General features: G+C 37.8%; 1 protein-coding gene across 2 annotated transcripts in view; it reads right to left on the reverse strand.

Annotated features, from left to right (window-relative positions):
- TENM1 (teneurin transmembrane protein 1) overlaps nucleotides 1-23,746 on the reverse strand; it is a 453,479-nt gene that overhangs the window by 225,535 nt on the left and 204,198 nt on the right. For both annotated transcript variants that reach the window (XM_071757633.1, XM_071757632.1), the window contains one exon: nucleotides 4,997-5,275. In XM_071757633.1, the coding sequence (XP_071613734.1) occupies nucleotides 4,997-5,213 (217 nt within the window). In that variant the 5' untranslated portion in view covers nucleotides 5,214-5,275. The remainder of the gene's footprint in view (nucleotides 1-4,996; nucleotides 5,276-23,746) is intronic.

Below are 23,746 nucleotides of genomic sequence, written 5' to 3' on the forward strand. Positions count from 1 at the left end.
GAATCAAATGGCAGAACAGTAAGCTAAAAAAAATCCAGAATGAAACCCAAGTGGCCTTAGCCTGAAGAGCCCAGCTTCCCCACATTGTGACCCAGGGCTCTTCATGAAGCCAAAGGAATTAATTTAAGGAATATTTAGATTGGATAGTAGAAGAAACTGCCAAGGGAGGTGGTGGAGTCCTCACCCCCAGAGGTGTTCAAAAGATGTGGGGATTGGGTGCTGAGGGACCTGGGGTTGCAGCAGCCTCAGCACAGTAAGGTTAATCATGGGACTCAAAATCTTAAATGTCTTTTCCAACCAAAATGATTCTACCATTTAGCTGGCTCTGTTCACCTGTTGCTCCTGAAGATAATTTCATATACCATCTCTACAAAACATTTAATATGTTCATTTAATATGCTTTAGTACCATTTAATATGGTTTTGTACTGTCAGTATTGGCTTTGTTCATATTTCCTTTGGTGGAAACAGAGGAAGCTGTGGAAGAAACCATCTCTGATGATGTAAACTTGTCACAAATAAGCTACAAGTGCAACCTGGGTATGGTACATGAACATTTTTCCTCACAGCCAGGTCCACCAATGAGTTTGCTAGCAAGAACAGTATTTCTGAGGGCTTCTGCCAATTCTACCTCATCTCTTTAAAGTATAAAACACTGTTTACCATTTTTCCCAAGAATTAATTTCCTGTGTTTGCCAAGATACCCAAACTACGTGATACTGGGCCTGCCAGAAATTTACTTCATAAATCTTCTTGCCAGGATGAGGTAGGCCAGTCTTACATATCTTCAGTTAAAAAGCAGTTTGGAGATTCCAGTGCCTAAGAGAATGAATTTATCATGTACACATTATGCAATTAACACTAATTCTTCAGTCTATGACTTTTTCAGGAGAATTTTGTTTCTGCTTGCTTTGAGTTTTTAGACCAGTGAAAGAGCTCAGCTTCAAAGAGTCTGTGGTGTTATTTGTTAAATCTGGAATTCTTAGATAACTTTGAGTTTCTGATGCAGTTAACTCCAGACACCCAATTTATCTTGCATTGGACTCTCCAGGAGGGGCACAAGTAGGAGACCTCAAGAATAGAAATCATTGCTTAATCAATAGATTTTCTGTCTCTACCTGCACCATGTGTAAAAACCAACTAATAAATCAATCTTCTTTGAAGAATAAGATTTGAGATACAGGTTCAGGTTCTGTTAGGAGCACAAAAATACTGGTAGGATTCTGTATTTGGGTATTGTTTTCAAACTTGAAAACAAAAACTTTTGTAATTTGCATCATAATGTGGCCTTTCAAACAAAAACTGGACACAATTTTTTGGCAAAATACCAACATTACTTGAACAACAGTTCAATTCCACAGCATATATTAGAGAATTCTGAAAATGTTTCAGTTCATGCCATGTAGCTTTCTGCTTTATACAGATTTTCTATCTATACAATCACATAAATACTGATGCATAACGATTTTACATAATCTCAGATTCCAGCTGAAACTTCTCATAGAAATAAATCCTCAGTATTGATAGTAACAATTAAATAGTCAAACTGCTCATAATGAAAAGCTTCACAGAAATTGCTGAGATATATCACTATTATGAACAAGAAATCATTTTACTCTGAAAGCTATTTACTAAATTCAGATGAATGCCCACTCTAATTTATATAACCTACCATGCTTAAATAGCCAATGTAAATTCTTCCAGTTTCCATAAACATCTAAATTGGTATTTCTGTTCACACAACTGAGTAGATCTCTACAGATACCCCCGCACTTGTTCCTGTTATAGGCTTCTTTTAATTTTTTAATTTTGAAAAATTTTTGCTCTCAGATTCCATCACTTCTTTGATTGACACCCCCCCCTTTGTCGTTCTCACTTCATTCCTGGCTGTTACTATGTGTCTCTTTTCTCAGTTATTCCCACACCTTTCAGGGATAAAGTTAATGGATTTTATCCTCACTGTGAAACCCATTAATTCACCTCATTGAGCAGAGGGCACTCTTTCAGTTGTAGCTAACAGCTACACCACTGCCCAGGGGTACAAATCGGGGTTCCCCTTCAGCTGTAATACAGACAATTCTTTTATGCAATAGTGGGAAGCAATGGCATCCTTAAGCTCTCCTTGCAGAAGAAAACTCTTTGAAAATTGGAGCTGTGGCATTTTTGATTTGGTTTTTTTCTTTTCTTTCTTTTTTTAATTTTTTTTTCAATTTTTTTCCTGTTGTTTTGTTTCTGTTGGGGATTGTTGTGGGGTTTTCGTTTTGTTGTTGTTTGTTTCTTTTTCTTTTTTTAAAATATATATTGCTAAGATGTGCAAGAGAGAAACTATTAAAGATTCAGACAAGGAATTTTAGAAAAAAAATGGATTTAAAGCAAATTCCATCCAGTTCTAGAGATCTGTGGATTCATGAGAGATTCAGAGTCCAAAACTGAATCTGATTTTTTTTTAATTGATTGACCAGCTACCAAGAATCACAAACAACCATCAAATTTTCAGGCCCTGTACTGTGAAACAGCCAGAACTGTAATCAAATTAAACTGTGGCTGAAGTCTGAAATTTCACACTCAGCTTTGCAAACATTTTTGTTCTTGTTTGAATTTGGAGCTCCGTCAGTTTTCTCTTTCAAATCTGAATTTCTTGCCAGGCCAAACATTCAGGTTCAATTTGTGGCAGAGGAAAACCAAATGATTTAAATCCCAACAAAGACACAGGGATGGATTCCCAGGAAGCCAACCACTCCTACTTAGCACAGCAGTTACTAACTCAGTTACACAAAGCTGAATGAAAACTGAGATTTCAAGTACAACAAGCAAAGTCCAAGTCCATTCTCAAGTTAACATCTTTAAAAACACATTTAAGCTCACTAATGCAATAAAGCAAGCAGTTTATATTAAATAATAATGCACTGACCCAGACAATTCAGGATAGAAGGTGCCTAGAGGCAAGCAAGCATTTAAGTGATGCCCAGCATATTGATAAATTACTCTATAGGCTTAAGTGATTTTCTACAAACACAGACATCAAGCCTCACACTTCAGATTGAAGAAATACAAGATAGTATTGCTTCTGAGAAGAGAAATATCAGTGCTTGTAAAATAGATCTGCAAATTCATCCAGTGCCTCATAAAAATTAATTCCAATGGAAAAACCTCAGAGCATAGATTGCCAATAAAATCATCTTGCAACATGAGTGTGAAATCCTTGTTGTTCTGAGCAAGCATAAATCTGATTCCTACCAGGCCAGTCCTGAATAAGTGAGCTAAGTTCCTGCCTGACAACTTCTTGCAGAAATGCACACTAATTTGACCATTTTCCCAAAATTATTAATGCTATTGCTTCCAGAGGCAATGTTCTGGAAGAATAAATTCAACATATGACACACAGGCTGGTTCTGGTGCCTGCAACAGACTGATTGCAACCCTTTTATATTTGTCCAAGGTAGGGATGCTGCAGCTAACAGGAACACCAACACCAGCAAAGCCTTGCAAAAGCTTTTGCAAAAGGAGCTTTTCCAAAGCTGAGGACAATGCAGGGGTTATGTTTGCATAGCTATAGCTCCCAGTAATGAGGTGCTTGCTTTAAGCAATCTACAGGTACATTTAAAGTGTTTCCAGTTACAAAAATGTGCTATATCTTCCTTAACCCGAAGTAACTCATACAGAATAGCTGCAGGAAACCCAAGAATGCTGGAAGGACTATGTAGCACAGCTATTCTAATTTTTGCATTAAATTACAAATCACAGAGGAGACAAATCCTCCAGCTTCAAAAAGCCTATGGTTTATTTTCCTGTAAAAAAACCAAAATTATTTTCATATTTAGAAAATTAGGAAAGACTTTTCTGAGTGAGTGATGAGGGACTGTGTTGCTTTGGTGTCTTTTTGTTGTATTGGGTCTTTTGCTTGTTTTGTTTCAGGTTTTTTGGGTTTTTTTTGGTGTGTGTCTTTTGGTTTTTTATTTTTAATAAGTATTAACATTTTCAGCTGAGAAGTACTTGCCACACTATCACAGATCAATTTTACCACTTCCTTGAGGAGCAGGGAGTGAGCACCCATGGAACACTGTTGCTGTTACCTTTATGGGATGAGACTTTCATTTTTTCTGGCACACACTCTAATTCCTGAAAATATTGTCCACGCTCCACCATCCCAGCCAAACGTGTGAGAAAGTTCAAGGAAACAGATAAAGTCACTTGTCTGTACAAAGTGAGTTAATGCAACACAAGCAGCAGCCTGTAGGGAATGCTGCAGAAAACTCTGCTCATTTCTTTCCATTTCCTTAGCATCAGTGTTCAGCTTTTACCTCAAACCAACCAGCAGCTTTTCCTAAGCTCAGTTCTATCATTGTAAGGTCTCAAATATTTGTCCTAGCCTTCTGTCCAGATGATGCAAAGGGCTAAAAAAGAAACTGAACTGTTGGTTTTTTCTCACAATACAGCAGTTGCAATGTACTCTAGGGGGCCCTGCTCTGGCAGGGGGGGTTGGACTAGATGATCTTTCAAGGTCCCTTCCAACCCCTAGGATTCTATGATTCTATGATTCTATGATTCAGTGTTCAAATGCCCTGGCTAGTTACATCATTAGAAATTTGTTACAAGGATCATTGGAGCTGAATTTATTCAGAGGCTTTGTAAGCAGATGCAGAGATAGCCTAAAAACCTCTACATTGATTTACACCAAAATTCACTTAACAAAGGCAGTAAAAAATTAATCATTCAACATTAATGAGTAGCTTGTAATAGAAAAATATTTATCCATAGCTAATTTATGTGATGGTCTCAAGAATACCTGTCGATCTCTAGAAAAGCAGTTTTACTTAAAAAACCCAGCTACCTAAATTTCTGCCACTATGGTATGTTTAAAAATAGGTAAGAAGTGGGTTGCCACTGAAAGCCTTTGAAAACAAAATGTTTGCTTGGCTGCTGACATCACCAGATTGTTTCATACTAAATAATCAGAAAGTAACAACCATAATCAGCAGATAAAAGAAGCAATTTACCTTGAGTAGACTCCTCAATGTTTTTTCTTTTTCTGCTATGACTGTTATAATTAAGTCTTAGCTCTTGGCTGTAGTCATTCAGAGTTTCTCTTGAGTCATAGGATTGCCTTTGCTTTCCTCCATCTTCGCTTTCATCAGAAGAACTCGTGTAAGTTAAATCCACTTCGTGTTTAACTTTTGACAGTGGCTGATAGGGTTTGCAGTCCATCTGCTCCATCTCTGACTGAATGGGCTCAAAGTCATGAAAACAAGCAACTGGAAAGCCTGAAGGAAATAGTCCTGGGGGGAAAAAAAAATCCATTTCAGAGATCATATGTAAATTTAGCTCACAAAGGACTAATTTTACTTTTAGTTGATATTAACAAATTAGACTGTGTAAATATCATCATAATCCAGGAAAGATGAATATGTCTTATTTAATATTTAAAAAAAATAGAATCAAAATAACAGCAACTTTAAAAAAAAATCTTAAGCACTATACCAATAATACAAGCAATAACTGTGACTAATGGACAAAATATGTTACAAAAATGTATACTTGAAATTCAAGTGAAGATGGAGCAGTTACTGTTTCTTTAAAGGATGCATATTCATCTCAAGAGAAAACACCACTATCTTTTAAATATGAAGCCTAGAAACCACAGAGGTCACTCTTCTGGAGTATTTTCCTGCAAATTAAATTACATTTAACCAAGGATAAAAAACTTCACACTTGAAAAAACCACCACACAGAGAGAAAACCAAAAGAAACCACACTGTCACTCCACAAGAGCATCCGGGCTCAGAAATGGACATTTTCCTTTCAGGCTCTGTGGACATTTGAAGAGGAAGAAGTGTCTGCAACACAATTTTCCCTTTTTTCCCTGCATCTCCTGTCTCAGCTCAGATGTGGGGGGCTATGCTGACCCTCAGTGAAGTTTTCCAGACTTCCACTCATAGCTCTGTGCATCATTTTGGTTTGGTTTTTTTTTTGTTTTTTTTTTTTTTTTAAGTTATATAGACTAGCAGTTGCTATTAACCTAAAAAAGAAAGGTAACAAATAAGCTTGCTGTAAATATTATTGCTAGATGACCAAACCCATGGAAGTCAAGAGATTTTGCTTAATTAAAAAGGAATTGCTCACAGCTTCTTAATTATTATAAAGTCATTAGCAGAGGAAATTAAGTTTAACACCCAGTTTGGTATCAGCTCATTTCCCATTTGCTAGAAGGACTTCTAAACTCATCCATTGCCAGCTGTGAGCATACAATAACCATCTCCAAAAGCAACCACAGAAGTAAAAATACCCAAAAGATAAAGCACTTCTTGTTAGAGCACTACAGAGATTAAATTAAACTCTGAAACTGAATTTTTGAGAAACAACTGCTGGCAGCTGTCACCAGCACATCAAAACTTCACCTCCTGCCTGGGTGTTCTCCCAAAACTTTTGCAAGGATCACTTTCCTCAGCAAGAGTGGAAAACACTGCCCAGGGTGTGAAAAGGGAATAAGGCTTCTTATATAGTGACTGAATAAGAAAATCCAGGCCCACAAAAACCTTGGAGGAATGGCAGGAAGGAGGGAAAGATCAGCATGGTAGAATAACCCTGTTGAGTGCCTGCCTTCCCTTCCCCATGTCTCAGGATGCTCTCTGGAGAAATAGGATATAGACAGGAAATCTTTGCCTGAAACACAAAACCTTCAGGAGTTTCATCCAACCATTTAAGCTGAGATGGAATAGCTCTTCAGGAGCAAATCAACCATATCACTGAATAAAAAGCTCCAACATTAAAAAAAAAAAAAAAAAAAAAAGAAGGAAAGAAGAAAATAAAAAAAAAGGAAAAAAAGAAAAAGAAAAAAAGAAGAAATAAAGAAAAAAGGAAAAAGAAGAAAAAAGAAAGGAAGAAAGGAGGAAAGGAAGGAAGGAAGGAAGGAAGGAAGGAAGGAAGGAAGGAAGGAAGGAAGGAAGGAAGGAAGGAAGGAAGGAAGGAAGGAAGGAAGGAAGGAAGGAAGGAAGGAAGGAAGGAAGGAAGGAAGGAAGGAAGGAAGGAAGGAAGGAAGGAAGGAAGGAAGGAAGGAAGGAAGGAAGGAAGGAAGGAAGGAAGGAAGGAAGGAAGGAAGGAAGGAAGGAAGGAAGGAAGGAAGGAAGGAAGGAAGGAAGGAAGGAAGGAAGGAAGGAAGGAAGGAAGGAAGGAAGGAAGGAAGGAAGGAAGGAAGGAAGGAAGGAAGGAAGGAAGGAAGGAAGGAAGGAAGGAAGGAAGGAAGGAAGGAAGGAAGGAAGGAAGGAAGGAAGGAAGGAAGGAAGGAAGGAAGGAAGGAAGGAAGGAAGGAAGGAAGGAAGGAAGGAAGGAAGAAAGGAAGGAAGAAAGGAAGGAAGAAAGGAAGAAAGGAGGAAGAAAGGAAGAAAGGAAGAAAGGAAGAAAGGAAGAAAGGAAGAAAGGAAACCAAACAGTTAACATCTCCCACTCAACCAGGTGGGCCTGAAAGTGCCCAAGTCAATAAAAAGAGAACTAAACAGAGACCAACTGAGGAGCTGCCTCCCAGAGACTGAACCATCTGACAAGTTTGTTGTGGGGCTTCAGCAATGACCACAAGGATTGTGCTCTGGATCGATCACCCCGTATCAATTGGTGTTAAGATGCTTCTGCTGACATCTTACCAATCAGCACTGTTTGCTTCTCAAAAGCTGTTTGCCTAAATAATTCTCTGTTCTTTGCCAGTATTGCCTATTATTGCCAGAGAAGTGAAGTACTTATTTTATGAGCTGTTTTAATAGTCTGACCTGCCACAGAATGCAAAGGTGCTGTGACTTACAAGCACAAGGTTGGCTTAAAAGATTACCTGATGACCCTGTGGAAATGGCTACTGACAGGAAAAAGCCTTCCTATATATCCTGTCTGACACAACAAATGGAGATGTGCTGCAGAAGGCAGAGGAAAATGAGGTGAAATTAAGGGCCTCTACTAAGATGCAGGGGACAAGAAATAAATTTTGTCACAAAGGCAACAACTGTGAGAAGCCTCAGGCACACAAGGCACATCTCACTTTTGAAAGTGCAAAAGAATGAATCTGACAAATGTAGCTCATTACTGGAAAAATTATTAGTGTCCTTATGCACCTTGACTTGCCAAAAAAACCCAAAAAAACTCCCCCATCCCAACAAACACACAAAAGCCAAAAAACCAAACAAAAAAACCCCAAAGAAACAAAACCATGGAAATTTCTTCTAAAAGATAAACTCACTGCCTGTTCATTTCAAAGTCCTCAATTCTTGTGAGAACAGGCTGTAGCAGAAATAGATACAGCAAATAACTGTGTAAGCAAATAATATTAAATTCATGATATATCCCAGGTCTGCTCTGTCACTGTATTACTCTCATATGTGCTATCTCCTCATGTGTAACTGTGTATTTTCTAAAATGTAAATTAATTTAAAAGCTGAATCATCCCTTTAAAAGCTGCAATTTTATTACTCCTTATTATTTAAGGGCAAGAATGATTAAAACCTCCATCAATTTATGAATATCACAGCCTCAGGCACCACATGCCCCATGCCCAGGGACTGCTGCCTTCTCCTGCCATTGCCACCCCTGGCATTGCCAGCTGCAGGTACAAACCTGCCAGGGGCTGGCACTTGTCTGAGAAGCCACAGCTCAACTTTTCTCACTGCACCACTGTCCACCAAAGCACTAAAACACCAGGCTGGAACACTTGCTGACCTCAGTGCACGTTGAACAGGACCAACATGACTTAACATGGAGCTCTACACCCTTTATGTCAAAAGATCCAGATGTAAAGCAGACAGATCCTGAGTTGCCTGCTCACTCTCTACCTGCAGGAAGAACATCTCCAGTTTACCTGGATAACTCTTCCTTTCCCACCCCAGCCCAGTTTTACCAGCACCAGCTGATGGCTCACATGAGGGCTGAAGATACAGCACCAGAGGGTCCAATGTTGCAATAAACTCCGACTTCATTTCACACATGGACTGAATTTGTGCTTCCTTGATTTTTGCTCAGGGCACTGATGTCTCATAAACCAACAGCTACCTGGCCTGGTACGAAGGCAGGTGATAAATCATTTGCAAGAACTGGAAAAATACTTCGTAAAATTTTTCCACGGGAAAAGTTTTTATGAATCAGGAAGACACGACAAAAAAAAAAAAAAATCAGGTCAAATCTTTAATCTTTTCTACAGTGAGAAATTCAGTTAAATTAAATGAATGATGGTGTGTTATGATGACTTGAATTTAAACACTGGCAATCGAATACTTTAACCTTATTTTATATTTTATTTGGAAAAGACAACACAATAAACAACCCCCAAATGCTAGAATAGATCAGGAGTATAAAAAATATTGCCTGGATGTTTACACAGGTTACTTCAAATAACTGGCCTTCAGGTAACTACACAAAATACCCAGGCAATCAATATCAGGTTGACCTTGTCAGTAAAATGATGAAGTCTTATAAAAGCTTACAGTTCCTGTAAGTGACCTTTGTATAAGTGTCTTAATGCTTTCCTCCTCACAGAGAATAGCACTTTGACTTTTCCCTTGCTGTCCTGTCATTGAAAGGGTTCATAAAATATTTAACAAAAAAAAACAAAACAAAAAACCCAACCAAAACCAAACAAAAAACCCCCACCATGTTTACTAAACATATAAATACATGTTTAGACACTGAATAGTAAGTGGTTTCTATATGTTCTACAGCCTATATATGGAGGGTTCCAAGTTATATTTGAAAATACAAAATCAATCATTTCAGTTCACAATGAACACTTCTGCAAATGCAAAAAAAAACCTCTACTGGATGGTGAAGCATCACCTCTTAAATAATGGAATTAATATAGATATATGGATATTTGGATTTTCATTTTTAATGTATGTTTTTTCAACTTTCTAAATGAATGTTTTACATATTAGTAGAAACTAATTTAACATTTCACAGAATCATAGAATGGTTTAGGTTGGAAAGGACCTTTAAGATCATCAACATCCAACCTCCCTTCATGGGCTGGGACACCTCCCACTAGACCAGGCTGCAGAAGGCTTCATCCAGCCTGGCCTTGAACACTTCCAGGGACAGGGCATCAAAACCCTCCCTAGTCAGCCCATTCTAGGGTCTTTCATTTGCACCAAAATCCTTTTCTATCAACCACCTAAATCATGTCCCACTGAGACCAGAATCTTGCTTACTCTGATCCCACTGATGTTAGGATAAGGGTGGTTTGTAGAAAGCCTGTGATGAGGCTGTGTGTCACATCCTAATCAAGAGCAGGTTTATAGGAAAAGTCACTGTATGCCTTTTATGATAGGCAAATAAAGCCATGCCACAGAGACCATCTTAGTTCAAGAGTGCTTTGTGAAAATTCTTAGCAGGATGCTCCATGAGCAAATTTTCTCACCCACCAACAACCCACCAGACCACCAGTGGCATATCCAGTTGGTTACCACTAAATCCAGACTTACATAGAGGTTAGGATAAGGATGATGATGGGTATCATGTGCCTGAAAAAGATCTTCCCAAAGTGCTCAAGAGCAAAACCGTGGAGAATTGTAACCTTTTTGGCCTTAGCTAAGCATCCTTGGATAATACTTGGATATACCAAGCTATGTAGAATTAAAATGTAATTACAGTTAAGACGTTCAAGCATCATAAGGAAACTCCTTGTTTGCATATACCAAAAACCTAAAATCTGTAGGCAGCCTCCTGCAATTCTGTTCATCATTCTCAGAGGGCTGTTCAATCAGCTACAAACCCCAGCTCCACCTATGCTCAATTCTCCTAAATTTCTTTTTTTCAACATATGCCCTTTTCATAAAGTTACATCTTTTGCTTATTACCTTTTCATACTGCTGGTTTCTGAAAATGAACTACTGAGCAGGTATTTCAGCCCTGTATTGCTGAAGGCAATGGTAACACAGAACTGCAAAATATGAAAGGTAAAACAAAGCAAGTGCTTTGATTTTTGATTTAATGTTTGATTTAAACCTTTGAGAAATGCAATACCAAGAAAAACAAACAAAAAACACACGAAAATAAATTCTGACCTTGTATATACCTTCAAAACTATAGCCCTCAAATATTTGTCTAGGTATTAAAAACAAAGGAAGTCCTCTGTCACCCTTCAGGTCCTCTCTTTTACAGAAGAGTTACATGCAGGGAGAAAGATCCCAGCTAAAACAGCTAAGCAGCAGGATAGCAGGAACAAGTTATGCTTCTAGGTGATGAAAGGAATTAGATAGAACTAGGAAGAAATATGGAAATGCTCAAGTCTGGAAGAATGAAATAGATAATAGTTTCTACTGGAAGGAAAAAAAGTCACATGGAAACTAAAAACAGAAGAGTTGGAAGCAATTCCTAAAAGACTGATTGAAGAAATAGAAATTTAAAAAACAACACAGGAGAACTCAAAATTCACATGATTTTTTTTTTTTTTCCTGTGGATCATAAAATATCAACACATCAAAAGGTTTCTGAAGATGACATAATGAAATATGGATCACTAGGTACAGCATGCCCAGTATTTCACTGTTTGAGGCTGTGAAATACTGAGACAACATGTAATTCCTGCAAGTGGACATAGCACATTTTAAGAAGAACAGGTGTACAGATAAAAGAAAATTTTTAAAAGAAAGATTTTTACATATCTTCCTGTATTACATCTGTATATGGAGTTTTCAGGGACAGACCATGGGTTTAACATCCTCTCTAGAGGATGTGCTGGTTTAACTTATACCTGGGCTCCACACATTTATATCTGTCATTCAAGTGGAATAAGGTTCATTTTCACATTTAATTATCTGAATTTAAAATCAGTTGAAGTAAAATTTAATTGCAGTTTAAGTAAATCAAAGTGCTGGCCGTTTCATACAAAATTTCAGAGAGAAATCACTGCAACATAAAACTGTAAAGAATGTCAGGTTGTTGCAGTATTTAGTGGCATATGGCAAGACTGAAAGGAAATTGAAAAACATACCTTATGTCAGCTGCTCACCAGTGACACAGAATCTTTGGCCAACATGTGCCCTTCACTGCACTTGGAGAATTGCCACTGCCTATAAAAATCACACAACTCCCTAATGTTTTCTTCTGGAAAGCCATCATCTGATGTTAGTGAGGATAAGTAATGGAGATTCAAGGACAAGAGATCAAGCTCTAGTGCTGTGGGACACAGTACATTCATGATTCATAGGGATGTATCCTGCCCAGGTGCAGAATACCTCTGGAACTCTAAGTCTTTCTGAAGAACTGTACCATAGGAAATCCAACTCCTCATTATATTGCAGGGCAATTCCTGGTGTGATTTCAAATGAAAACACTGTGAAAAGTATCCCAGCATCTCAAAGCTTCAACAAGGAATCCTGCAGAACAAGAAATAGTCTGGGTTTAACTAAAACTGGTCAGGTGCCTGACATCTACAGATTTGGTACCAAATAGATGGGCACAACACCCAATGCCTTTGCAGCTTCATTCCTAACTGTATGGCAGGGACAATATATGGAAAAGGGTAAAAAGTTTGGCTTATAGAACATAAATTGAGATTACAGGATCTATTCTGATCTGGATCTCTCAGAAGTTGTTTCATACTCTAAGGAGGATGTATGGTCAAAGTTGTACTTAGTAAAGACATTTCAAGAAAAGACTTGAGTTGAAGAAAGGTACACTCCTCCTCATGTTCAAGTATGCTTGGGACAAAAAAGCTTCTTCCTATTGTTCAGAATGTTTCCAGTATAAATTAGATGTTTCTTTGTCCTAAATATATCCAGAGGAAGTGGTAAAACAGAAGCTCAGGTTGCTCTCCACCATTCTGATGAATGTTTTGATGTCAGAAAAATAATTTTGCATTGTGAAAATATAAAATCACAAGACTCCATTTAATAACTCAGTTCTTCCAAGAAAATATACTTTACTCTTGAAGCTTGTCTGAACTAAAGAAGTAAAACAATATCACAATGTTTTTTGCATATATACACCATGGAAGTGCTATCATTTACCTGATGATCTAACACAGCAAGGTGAGGGGGACAAGCACCTATGTACATCCAGGCAGGAAAAATGGAATCTTCATTTCATCCAGGAGAAAGCAAGCATTGTCCTTTGCAAGGTGTGTTGTTTTAAAATACAGGTAGCAAGTACTGTATTTATTTACATGTGACCAGAAAACTGACTTGTGCTTTGGCTATTTGTTGCTAATGCAAACTGTATAATCATCAAACTGAGATAACTATTGCAATGTCTCTTTTCCAACAGCGTGTTTAATTAAGACCCAGTAAGACCAAATTAACAACAATGTAATTTTTAAAATCCAATTTAAGAGCTTAGAGATTACAAGAATTGAAAATAACATGTTCCATTTCAATATTATTTATTTTTTGATATCACAATTTAAATTTTGTAGCACAATAAGGTTGGCATGTGAGAATAATTTACAAGACATCAACACCAGGAACATCTGAAAAGCAGCTCAGGTATTAGATTGGCAGTGATGCCTCAGCAATGGAATCAAACATGCAGCTGACAATTTTGCCTACATTTTTACTTTTCCTCTTTCTAATCAGAATAAAGGAAGAAGTCTTTATTGAACAAACCAGACTTATTCATCAGAGTATTTATGAACCATCAAAGCCTAAGAACAAGTCTAAGTACTATCACACTCCACAAGACAAAAGCTTTGATCAGATGACACCACAGTAAGTAAAGTCAGAAAAAGGGGATTTTACTACTAGTTGGTTGTGGGGTTTTTTTTCTTTGGTGTTTTTTTGTTTGGTTGGTTCATTGGTTGTTTTTTTTAAAAACTTAGGTTTTGTTTGCCTGTTTTATTTTGTTTCTTTTCTATTACTTTTAAGTTTTCGTTCTTCTGTCTAAAATACATCCCACAACACGTTGAGGTTGATCTCAGGGGGGCTCAGCAATTTTCTGTTCCATTTGCAAAAACAGAAAAACCCAAATAACAAAAATCTCAGAGACAAAACGCTGACACCAGCTCACCACCTCCAGTTGAATATTGCTAACGGGACACATTATTATCTTTAATATTACCAGAATCTTGATAGCATTGTCTACTCCTCAGCTTTACTGGGGCTTGTTCATATTTACACTGATGAACTTTTTGGAGTAAGTTTGCTTTTTCCACATAACAACTTTAAGATTTCTTGAAGCAGCATTGATTCAGAAACACATTCATTTCCAGTCCAGGCTAAAAACACTTCTGCACTTACAGTAGGGATATGATTTATAGTTTAATGCCTTGCAAGGATACAGATATTCAAACAAGTTGTCACTGCAGTGTGTAAGACATTTTATGAAGCCACAGTTATTCCTTAAACACAGCAAGTGAACTTTCCAGTCTTTTCCTAAATATTTAGTTTCCTGAACTTTTTCTCTTCTAATTCCAGGAAGAAATGCCATCAATTATGATGTAGTTTTGGTATCACCTACTAAGTCACAACTTAAAAAGCTTTTCAGGCATTTGAAGTGCTGTTTGCAAGATGACCTGACCCCTGCCTGACCCAAGCCCAACATCTGCATCACCTTCATCTGAAGCATCACTCAGGTTGCTATTTGTGTCCCTGCCACCATCACACCCTAGAACTGATCTTCCTGTTCCTTTTCTTCTTGCTTTGATGTCTGTCAAAGTATTCAGTGCCTTCAAGTGCCATTGTTCTGACAAGCAGACCCTCCCAGTGGACTTGTACTCTATACTGTGACTCCCAGAACCGCTATTATTTGAGCTGGTGTCAGATTGATTTTCTTTATGTTCCTGATAGTGCTATGATCTTGCAGGGTTGAAATTACTGCTGATTTCTGCCTTGATGCAAGCCCTGGAGAACTGGCTTGTATCAGCATGTCACCTCTGAAAGGGTACATTTGAATCCTCAGAGATCTTTCGAGTGGAACCTTTGTTCTCCTTTGAATAGAGGATCCTTTGTAATGGATGTTTGCTAGAAATTTCTCCTGCAAGTACAGAGAGCCTTCTGTAGTGCAAACTGGAAATATATTACCCATCTATCTGTTGTAACCAGTCTGTGTGAGTCTTCTGGGCAGAGACTAATTCAAGATAAGTTATCCATCCCCAATATTATGGTTTTCACAAACTGATCATACCATTTTCCTTCCTACTCCACAAAACAGTGCAGGTTGTGTGGGTACTGGAGTGTGGGAATGCTCCCTAGCTTTACATCTAGAGTCTCACCTAGGTAAGGAAATGGGAAAGAGCAAAACCACACAATTATCCCTCTAGTGTGTTTGTAGAATAAGCATCTTTTATGCCAAGGTTGTCAAGGTCCTCTTTTATTTGGACTTCAAAACAGGAAATAATTTCCTCTATTGTTTAAGCATTATTTACATTTTTATGTATTCTCTGTCAGCATCATGGACACTCTTGTACTCTCATTACAAGAAGCCTCTTGCCTCCATCTTGGTGAGGAATATCCCCATAAAATGTAGCATCTCTTCTGCAAAAATTCTCTAATAGGAGGCATTGATTTTGCATTTAAACAATTCCAGGATAGCAAATTGCAACTGTAATCTTCGTGCCAGTTTTTAAAAACAGCATCTGAAATCTTGATTTTCATTCTTTATTTCCTTGTTAGTAGAACTAAGTTAGGCAATTATTTTCTTTTTGTGTATGCTTACTTTATGGTGGAATAGAGAAGACAGACATAGGGATTCAGCCACGTTTGTTATGGCTTTCTGAAGGACCTGGAAACTGTTATATTTCAGTTCAAAAGTAGATGGAAGCTTGCTGCAACTGATTCTTCCTACTAAAAAAATAATATCTAAAAAATTAAGGGGCTCTACTCTCCTGTTTAGGTGATGGAAAGAAGCTGAACCTTCAGAAAGACAACAATACCCACTGTATCCCCAACAACTACCAAGGCAGACCAAGATAACTACAACCCTCCCTTGGGTAGGAGAAATGAAACTGCACAACACTTCATTTTTTGGAGTAAATTCTTAAAACTCTCAGTTACTTAAGCCCCTACATCATATACCTGACACATTACTGTCACTGTGACCACCCTGCTAAAGCACTTAGAAAGAATACATTCTCCTTAGCACTTTTGCAATATCTCCCCATGGATCTCAGCTCCCTTTCTTCAGCTGAAATATTTTAGGAGAAAGAAAGAGAAAGATGAAATTGAAATATGAGGCTCTTGCCTGTTGACTTTACACATATGTACACACACACACACACACACACATCTCTCTACACCAGCTGCACTGAAAAAAACCAGGATCATTATCCCTGCCTCAATACCAGGATGTGCTGTTGTCTTGGTGAATCATTTTTCCTCAAGGACATTGTGTGGATAACAATTCTGCTCATGTTAATCCTATTTACATTGGGAGCACTGTAATACACATTTAATGTGAAGCTGTGTTTCTATCATGAGCAAGAAAAATGTCACTTTCCTTTCCCAAAGCACCAGAAGGCTCCTTTTACTGTCACAGAAAACAATTATATGCTTGGGCTTCGCTGACTCTTTCCAGCCAAAAAGACAAGAAAATGACCTTTCTTTAACCTATGGCTGAATTGCATTATTTTTGGTTCAGTGGATATCCTTTTTTATACTCTCCCATATCAAGTGCCTTCTTACAGAGGTTATGAGATGGGCACCTGCCTTTCACAACTGGTAGTGATTTAATTTTTTTTAAAAAACTGCTTTCACTTGTGGAAGGATGTGAACCCTCAAGCCTTCATTTCATACCCTGGTTTGTAATATTTGTAAATACCTGTAAGTACTCAAAGCTGCAAGGAGACTTTGCCACTGCAATTTGGATACTGGCTGCTGGTTTTGCCTCACCACAGCATCATGTAAAAAGTCAGGAGGAAATATTCCATGTGCACTCACTCAGTCTGTGTCAGGCTCTGGTCCTGTGGGCAATAACAAGGCACAGGAAAGGTACCCATCTCCTCCTCTATTCTGGCAAACAATCTGCATGTCTGGTGATGTTTGCTGGGTAGCTTGGAAATCAAAGAGACACCCACAGCACAGGTATCTCAGTTGTGCTTTGGTTTACACAAACAAGATGCTTAAGGAAGCAGAAAAAAGGAGCTGTGACATTAATGAAGCCACCACTGATCTCCACGAGGAAGCAAGTGGAGGATTTGAGAACATGATGCTAAGTGGCAAACATCATTGCTGAAGAAAACTGCACCATACAGCTTCATTGGAGTATTGTGTTTTAAAATTAAGAAAGGTCAGAGACCAAAGAACACCATACAAGCCATGACTTCCACACACAGCCCAGCTCACAATCAGCTACACAAATAATCTCCCCTAGAAAACATTTGGCATCACTGTTGGTCTAGAGAGAATTCTGAATATTCACAGCACTGCTCTGAGGTGTACAGGACTTCCAAGGGTCAACAATTTGCTGTGTGACAAGGAGCTTTCTGTCACCTGTTATTAAGGATGACTCAGGTTAATATCATAATATCATATATATCATATCATATATATATATGATATATGATATATATATATATGTATGACTTACATATAGATATATAATATCAATAATCATAAAAGAAGGAAGGCTGTGTAGCTTAAGAATACCTTCCTAAACACTACCATTTAACCAGCACATTGATAAACTTCTTGTAAGTCAAGTGCCAGGAGTCCTGCAAAATCTTGTGAAGCACAAAGGTCTTTTGTTCTTTAAAGTGAGAACCCTACCTAAAATTCTTACCTAAATACAGTGTCTAGAAGTTTGTAGGTGTCCAAAGCATCCTGGCACCAGAACCTTACAAAACAAACAAATATATGGTCCTCCACTTTAATGGGGGGTGAGGGGAATATTTGTGTGTAAAAGAAAAAACACAATTAAAAGGAGGCTGCACTGAAACGACACCAAGAAATACAATGGTTGGAATGTGACTGCTTTCTTACTTGATAGTTTTATAGTTTATGATTGGAAAAATGAGCTTGTTAAGATTAAAAACCTGGTAGTTACACAATAAGGTCATCCTAAATATTATCCTGGTAAATAATGTTTCACAGTGAAGCTTGAGTAAATTGAGTCAAACTGGTGGAGCTGCAATACTCATCACTTTGTTGACTTTGAAAGTTAGAAAAACTTCTTTTTGGGGGGGATGGGGAGGACACAACACAAATATTCTTCTAAAAGCTGCATTTCTTCTACGGGCATTCCTCTAAACCTCCATGGGAACTGCACTGACCCACAGCAGCATAAATGAGTGTGGAATCAAGCTTCATGCATTCAGCAATATAATCCTCTGATCTCTTCTTTGAAATCCAAATAAGAGAACCAAGACAAACATCACAAAAGCACTGGGAGAAACACTGAAAAAACCTGTTTTATTAGCAGCCTGACAGGGTCCACTTTACAACCACAGATGTTTGGAGGCTGAACTACTTTAGTGAGTTGGCTTTAAAGCATCTTAAGCTGTATTATGGTCCAAAAGCAATTCAGATAACAAACTGTATTAGGTGAGTTTGGAATTAAAAATTCTCCTTTATCTATTCAGTAGAAGGAAAACAACTGACAATATTTTAGCAAAAGTGTGTGGTGCACAAAATGTTAAAAAGCGAGTTAAGAAATTGTTACTTTTTTTTTTTTTTTTTTTTTTTTTTTTTTTTTTTTTTTTTTGGATAACATCCAAACATTGGTGCACACAGATCCCAAATTAATCAGTTGGCCAAAACACTGAGTAAATTTATCTCCCTGAGGAGTTTAACATAAAAGAAAACAATACATATTGAATTCTTATAGCATAAATACTGTGGCTGAAATCTGGAATGTAATCAACATTATCATTAATTTAAGTCTTTAACTTTCAGTAAATAGAAGTACCATATGTTTACCTAACAAATTTCCACTCTGTATCATCAGCTACTCTGATCATTTGCTACGTCAAATGGTGATGAGAAAAGCTCAATGAATGTTTAATAGTGATCAAACACCTTTTAACATCTAAACAAACAACCAAAACTTAACACAGAATAGAGTTTCATGAGCACATAAAATTAAAAAATGGACCTGCTAGGGATACTGGTATTCATAATAAATCTTTTAGCATAAATTTCTGTATTGCCTGCATTGATAGGATGAGAAAGCCATATAATTAGTGATCTGGGTGGCTCACCTGAAAAGCTAAAAGTTCAAACTTTTAGCTAAAAAATTCTACTTCTCATCTCACAAATTTCATCTTTAAACTGTAATAATAAATACATTTGTGGAAAGTTATCTGGAACATTCAATAATCATGTAAAAACTGAAGCATTCTGCCCTTGACAGGTACCCTGCCCGGAAAACAGGGATTGATTCAAGAAAAAACCACAAGTCATTAATCAGGGCCATATTATTCCAAAAGATGTAACTAAAGAAATAAAAAACCATGCTCCCAACTGTCAGGTTTTTCAGTTCAGTAACAAGTCCCCTCTATTCCTAGCCAAGGAAGGATTATTTCTGATTGAGCCACATTAACCAGTGAACTCCACAGTTGGTTTAGATTTTGTAATTCAGAGCTCTTTTATAAGGATTAGGTTGATCTCAGATTCCTAAGAAGTTAAGGTCTTCCAGATTTAAAATACACAAATAAAGAAGCCCAAGTTAATAATCAGAAACAGCCTAATCAGATTAAGGTTGTGAACTCTGGAATAGCACAGTGTTTTCCAGCAGCTCAGCAAGCTTAATCCACAAGTGGATAATATGATATAAAGCATTTCCATTGTATATTCCCTTTCAAGACATGAAACCTATCATTTTGGTAAAGGAAATAAATATCTTTGCTAAATCTAATAAGAGATTTATCCAGATCCTCAAGCAAGCTGTCAAGGGCAACATTTGTTGCCCTGTTCTTCCTTTTTCTCACAACAAACATACTTCTTTGGGTGTTCAAATTCCTTGTAATTTGAACTAGGTTAGTTCTATAGGAATATATTAGAGTCCTTTCTCCTAGCAGCAGCCTCTTGTGCTAGCAAAGAAATTAAACCCCACAATTTCAGAACCACACCTCTTCTATAGGCAGCCTATGTCTGCAATATTTTATGTTCCCCTCTGCACCTCTCCTTTCAGCCTGAAGACATCTCAACCTTTCCTCCCACTTCATGGAAGGCTTCCCTGCCTTGAAGTACTGCACTGAGGTCTGAACACAACACTCCTAAAGGTCTGATGATGAACAGTGATATAATTTTGTTTTAAAAAAAATATGCATGAAATGTCACCTCTTGTACATTAATATGTATGATAATTTTTTCCACTACATTAGAGGAAAATTTTTTAAACCATTTTTAGTTCTGGAGTCTTATTTTTACTTATAATAGTACATTGTAATGCTGGATATTCCTAGTAAACTAAATCAACTCCTACAAAAAGATGCTTTACAAGCCTGAAAAACTTGTAGGGCAGCCAAGTGTCAAGGTCTCCCTGGTCCCCCATCCCCAAACCAAAAAGCAAGACTGCATTTTAAAACAATGTCAGTGCCCACCACCACCACAAAAAATCTTCCCATATTACCTATTCCTTGAACTATTTTCAAGCAAATGTGCTGCTTCACCTTCCTCTGTAGTGACAGTAAGGGGACTAAATAGCACAGAGCTGTTTCAAGCTACCATTTTGTTTCAAGTGTCTTTGTGTACAGCCCATGTGATGTAACTCAGATTGCCTTATTAGCAGAAGTCATTCCCACAGTTTAATATTATTGCCTGCATTTTACTTGTCAGTTAGGCCTGGATGGATACACACAGTCACCAGATTGAACAAGCCATGCAGATGTTTCCCATCAGCTCCTGACAAATGACAGTGATAAGGCTACACAGTTCTCTTGACTTGCTGAGTCTGATGTGCTGCTGTCTGGGTACCAAACTCCTCACAACTACAAGCAGAGATTAAAACTCTGCTGTGGAATTCAGTCTTTGCTGTCACAAATCCTGTGCCATCTAATAGCTGACATTTGCCATGGGAACAACGTTATGGGGCCACCTAGGCAGTCCACATTGATGCATCTTGATTTTTACAAAGAATATCCATAACAGCAACTCTTAGAATTTATTAATATTTGTCACCCATATAGCTCTGTATACAAAACCCTAGAAATGCTTTTCTTCCCAATGGTTCCTTCACCTCCCCCATTTGACTTTCTACACCTCTCAGTTGTTGTCTCTGAGCTTTCTCTTGCTTCACTTCAATTATTTTAGGTGCCTTCTTGGTCCCACTCAGTCCAACTGAAGGTATATATGCTTATATATAGTTCAGATGGCTGCACACTGCTACACAAGGTGTTAGGAATATGGGATAACATTCCACATTTCAGATCTCATTGTATATAATACAAGTTAATTTTTGCTTATGCTTCACCAGAAAGAGCAACAGGAGTGTTGCTCCTGTACTGGAGCAAAAAAAACCTATGCAGACTTTTCATAAATCATCCTGCTCAGGTTACAATGAAATAAACCCCATTTTAAGAATATGCAATTTTGGAATATAAACAAACAGTCTTTGAAGGTTTCAGAATATGCAGTCTGGCATTTAGATATAGGAAAATACAAGACCATCACTGCCTGCTCTTACAAACTATGCAATGCTCTCACTGCTAAACTCAGGGTAAGGAAGATACCTCGGGCATGGTTGATTTTTTTTTTTTCCCTGTGCATCTGGAGACAGGATCCATCCTTCAACATCCTTCATGCAAGAGGACAGGAACACAAGCCAAGGCTACTAACACCTGGGAATCCTGGTAATTATTTGCCTAGGACTGTCAGAGGGCAATTGCCATGGAAAAGCAGCATTTTACTGAAAGAAGAAAAGGGACACAATACTACTAAGAACTGTTTTGGGACAGTATTTTTTTCCAGGGTCAATCCCCTGACAAGCAGAGGTTTTTATGGACAGCAGGACAAGGGATGCCACTATTCTGTCTTCAAAACCTCAAGCAAAAGTCTTGTGCTTATTCCCCACACAGTGCCACCCCAGGGAGTTTGAAACTTGTTCAGATCCATCAGATTTGCCTCCTATGCAGAAATCACCTTTGTGGTACACACACTTTAGGTCTTGCACAATCCCAAGGATTCCCCAAGGAAACAAAATTTTGCCCAAAAAAAACTTCTGGAAAGAAATGGGAACAGGTCAGGAAAAATATCTCTGCTCTAGCTTGTCTCCAGGTTAACCCGTGGGAGAAGCTCAGGGAAAACACCCACTTTTCCCCAGGCCATCACAGGCTGGATAATTTGCAACAAAGCAACATTCAGGAAAATAAACTGTGTGTGTCAGGGAAGGCAAAACATGATCATAGATTTTACAGCACACTCCCAAAATCTGAGGGCTTATTCTAGAGGTAATAAATGTTGGACAGAGCCCTAACTTAGAATACACATTGATTGCTTAAGAGAACACCAGGTAATTGCAGATGTGTGTATGTGTATTAATGGCCATGCAAACAATATTTCAGTGGTCAGGGTTTTTTTCTCCAACTATAAATCAGCTCTCACTTTTCCCTCATTCATTTTTCACTGAAATGCTCTGAGTATATATGGACAACTTCTGACATTTGTTTTCTGAGAACAAAATCATTTTTCTTCAGAACAAAATAGTGTTCTCAAACATAAAAAAATGTAAATTACCCAACTTCTTCTTCTCCAAATAATACTCATTTTTCACCATAAATACCATATTCCATGCCAATGGTAATTTGTTTATTTTCTAAATAAAACCTTATCACCTCTTCAATCTAACTAATAGATAACAACTTGACTCTGAACACATTTTCAAAGTACATCTTAAGCAGCCATACATTTATAAATATTGCCTCAATTTACGTAGCTAGTAATTCCACTGTTCATTTTTTTTCCCCTGTGAAAATTACAGAGATAAGCTTGAAATGTGCAGATCATCAACTTCATTCATCAAAGAGCTGCCACTGCCAATGGGATCATACATCTAAGTTATGTAAAAGCATCAGCAGCTTTACATTTCTTTGATAATACTTAACCTCCTTTGGTTTCTGAACAGCACCCATTACTTTCTAACCCTATGGTATTATCAGAGGCTGTAAGGGCTATTATTCCACAAATAATAGACATTTCCTTTGCCAGTCTCACCAGAGGGAGGAGACCTTAGCTATGTTGGAAAAAACCTATTCTAAATACTCACGTGAAGTTTAAATTTCTATCAATAGGTGGCAATACTGTTATGTTTAACATACAGAGCATATATGTTTATGTGTACACGTGTGCCTGGAGGAGCTCTATACCACCATGGCATTCTTCTTCACTTCTTGCTTCATTTGGTTTCCAGTGTTACCTGAAACCATCTTCCAGCTACATACAATCAAGAACAATCTTGTTCGTGTGGTTTTTATTGAATGTATGGCTGGGCCATCCTGGTATTTTAAATTATGGAAATTATCTGGCAGACTGCAAACCTGGTTGGGTCAGGAGGTAAGTAAGTGCATTTGGTGTATGGTGACACAAACCACAGCTGCTACATGGGACCAGGAGGTTTCTCAGGAAAAGTGAAAAGATTTTCTTACCCTGGTGAAACCCACATGGCTGCTGGGACACTGATGGAATTTTAAGGGAATTTCAACCTTGTGCTAGTTTGTCATCACAAATTTGATACTGGAGTGTGATGTGGAAAACCACCAGCATACCAACAGAAAACATGAAATATGGTCATCTGTTTGGTGATGTGTTGAAGCTCACATCTACGTGCTATGTGTGGGGATGTGTAATTGCTGCTTTGCAGAAAAAGCTCCCAAAATACACCCAAGGTCTGAGATTTGCTTGAGGTTAGGGAAA

The sequence above is a fragment of the Heliangelus exortis genome, chromosome 14 (genome assembly GCF_036169615.1).
Source record: "Heliangelus exortis chromosome 14, bHelExo1.hap1, whole genome shotgun sequence".
Classification (NCBI taxonomy): domain Eukaryota; kingdom Metazoa; phylum Chordata; class Aves; order Apodiformes; family Trochilidae; genus Heliangelus; species Heliangelus exortis.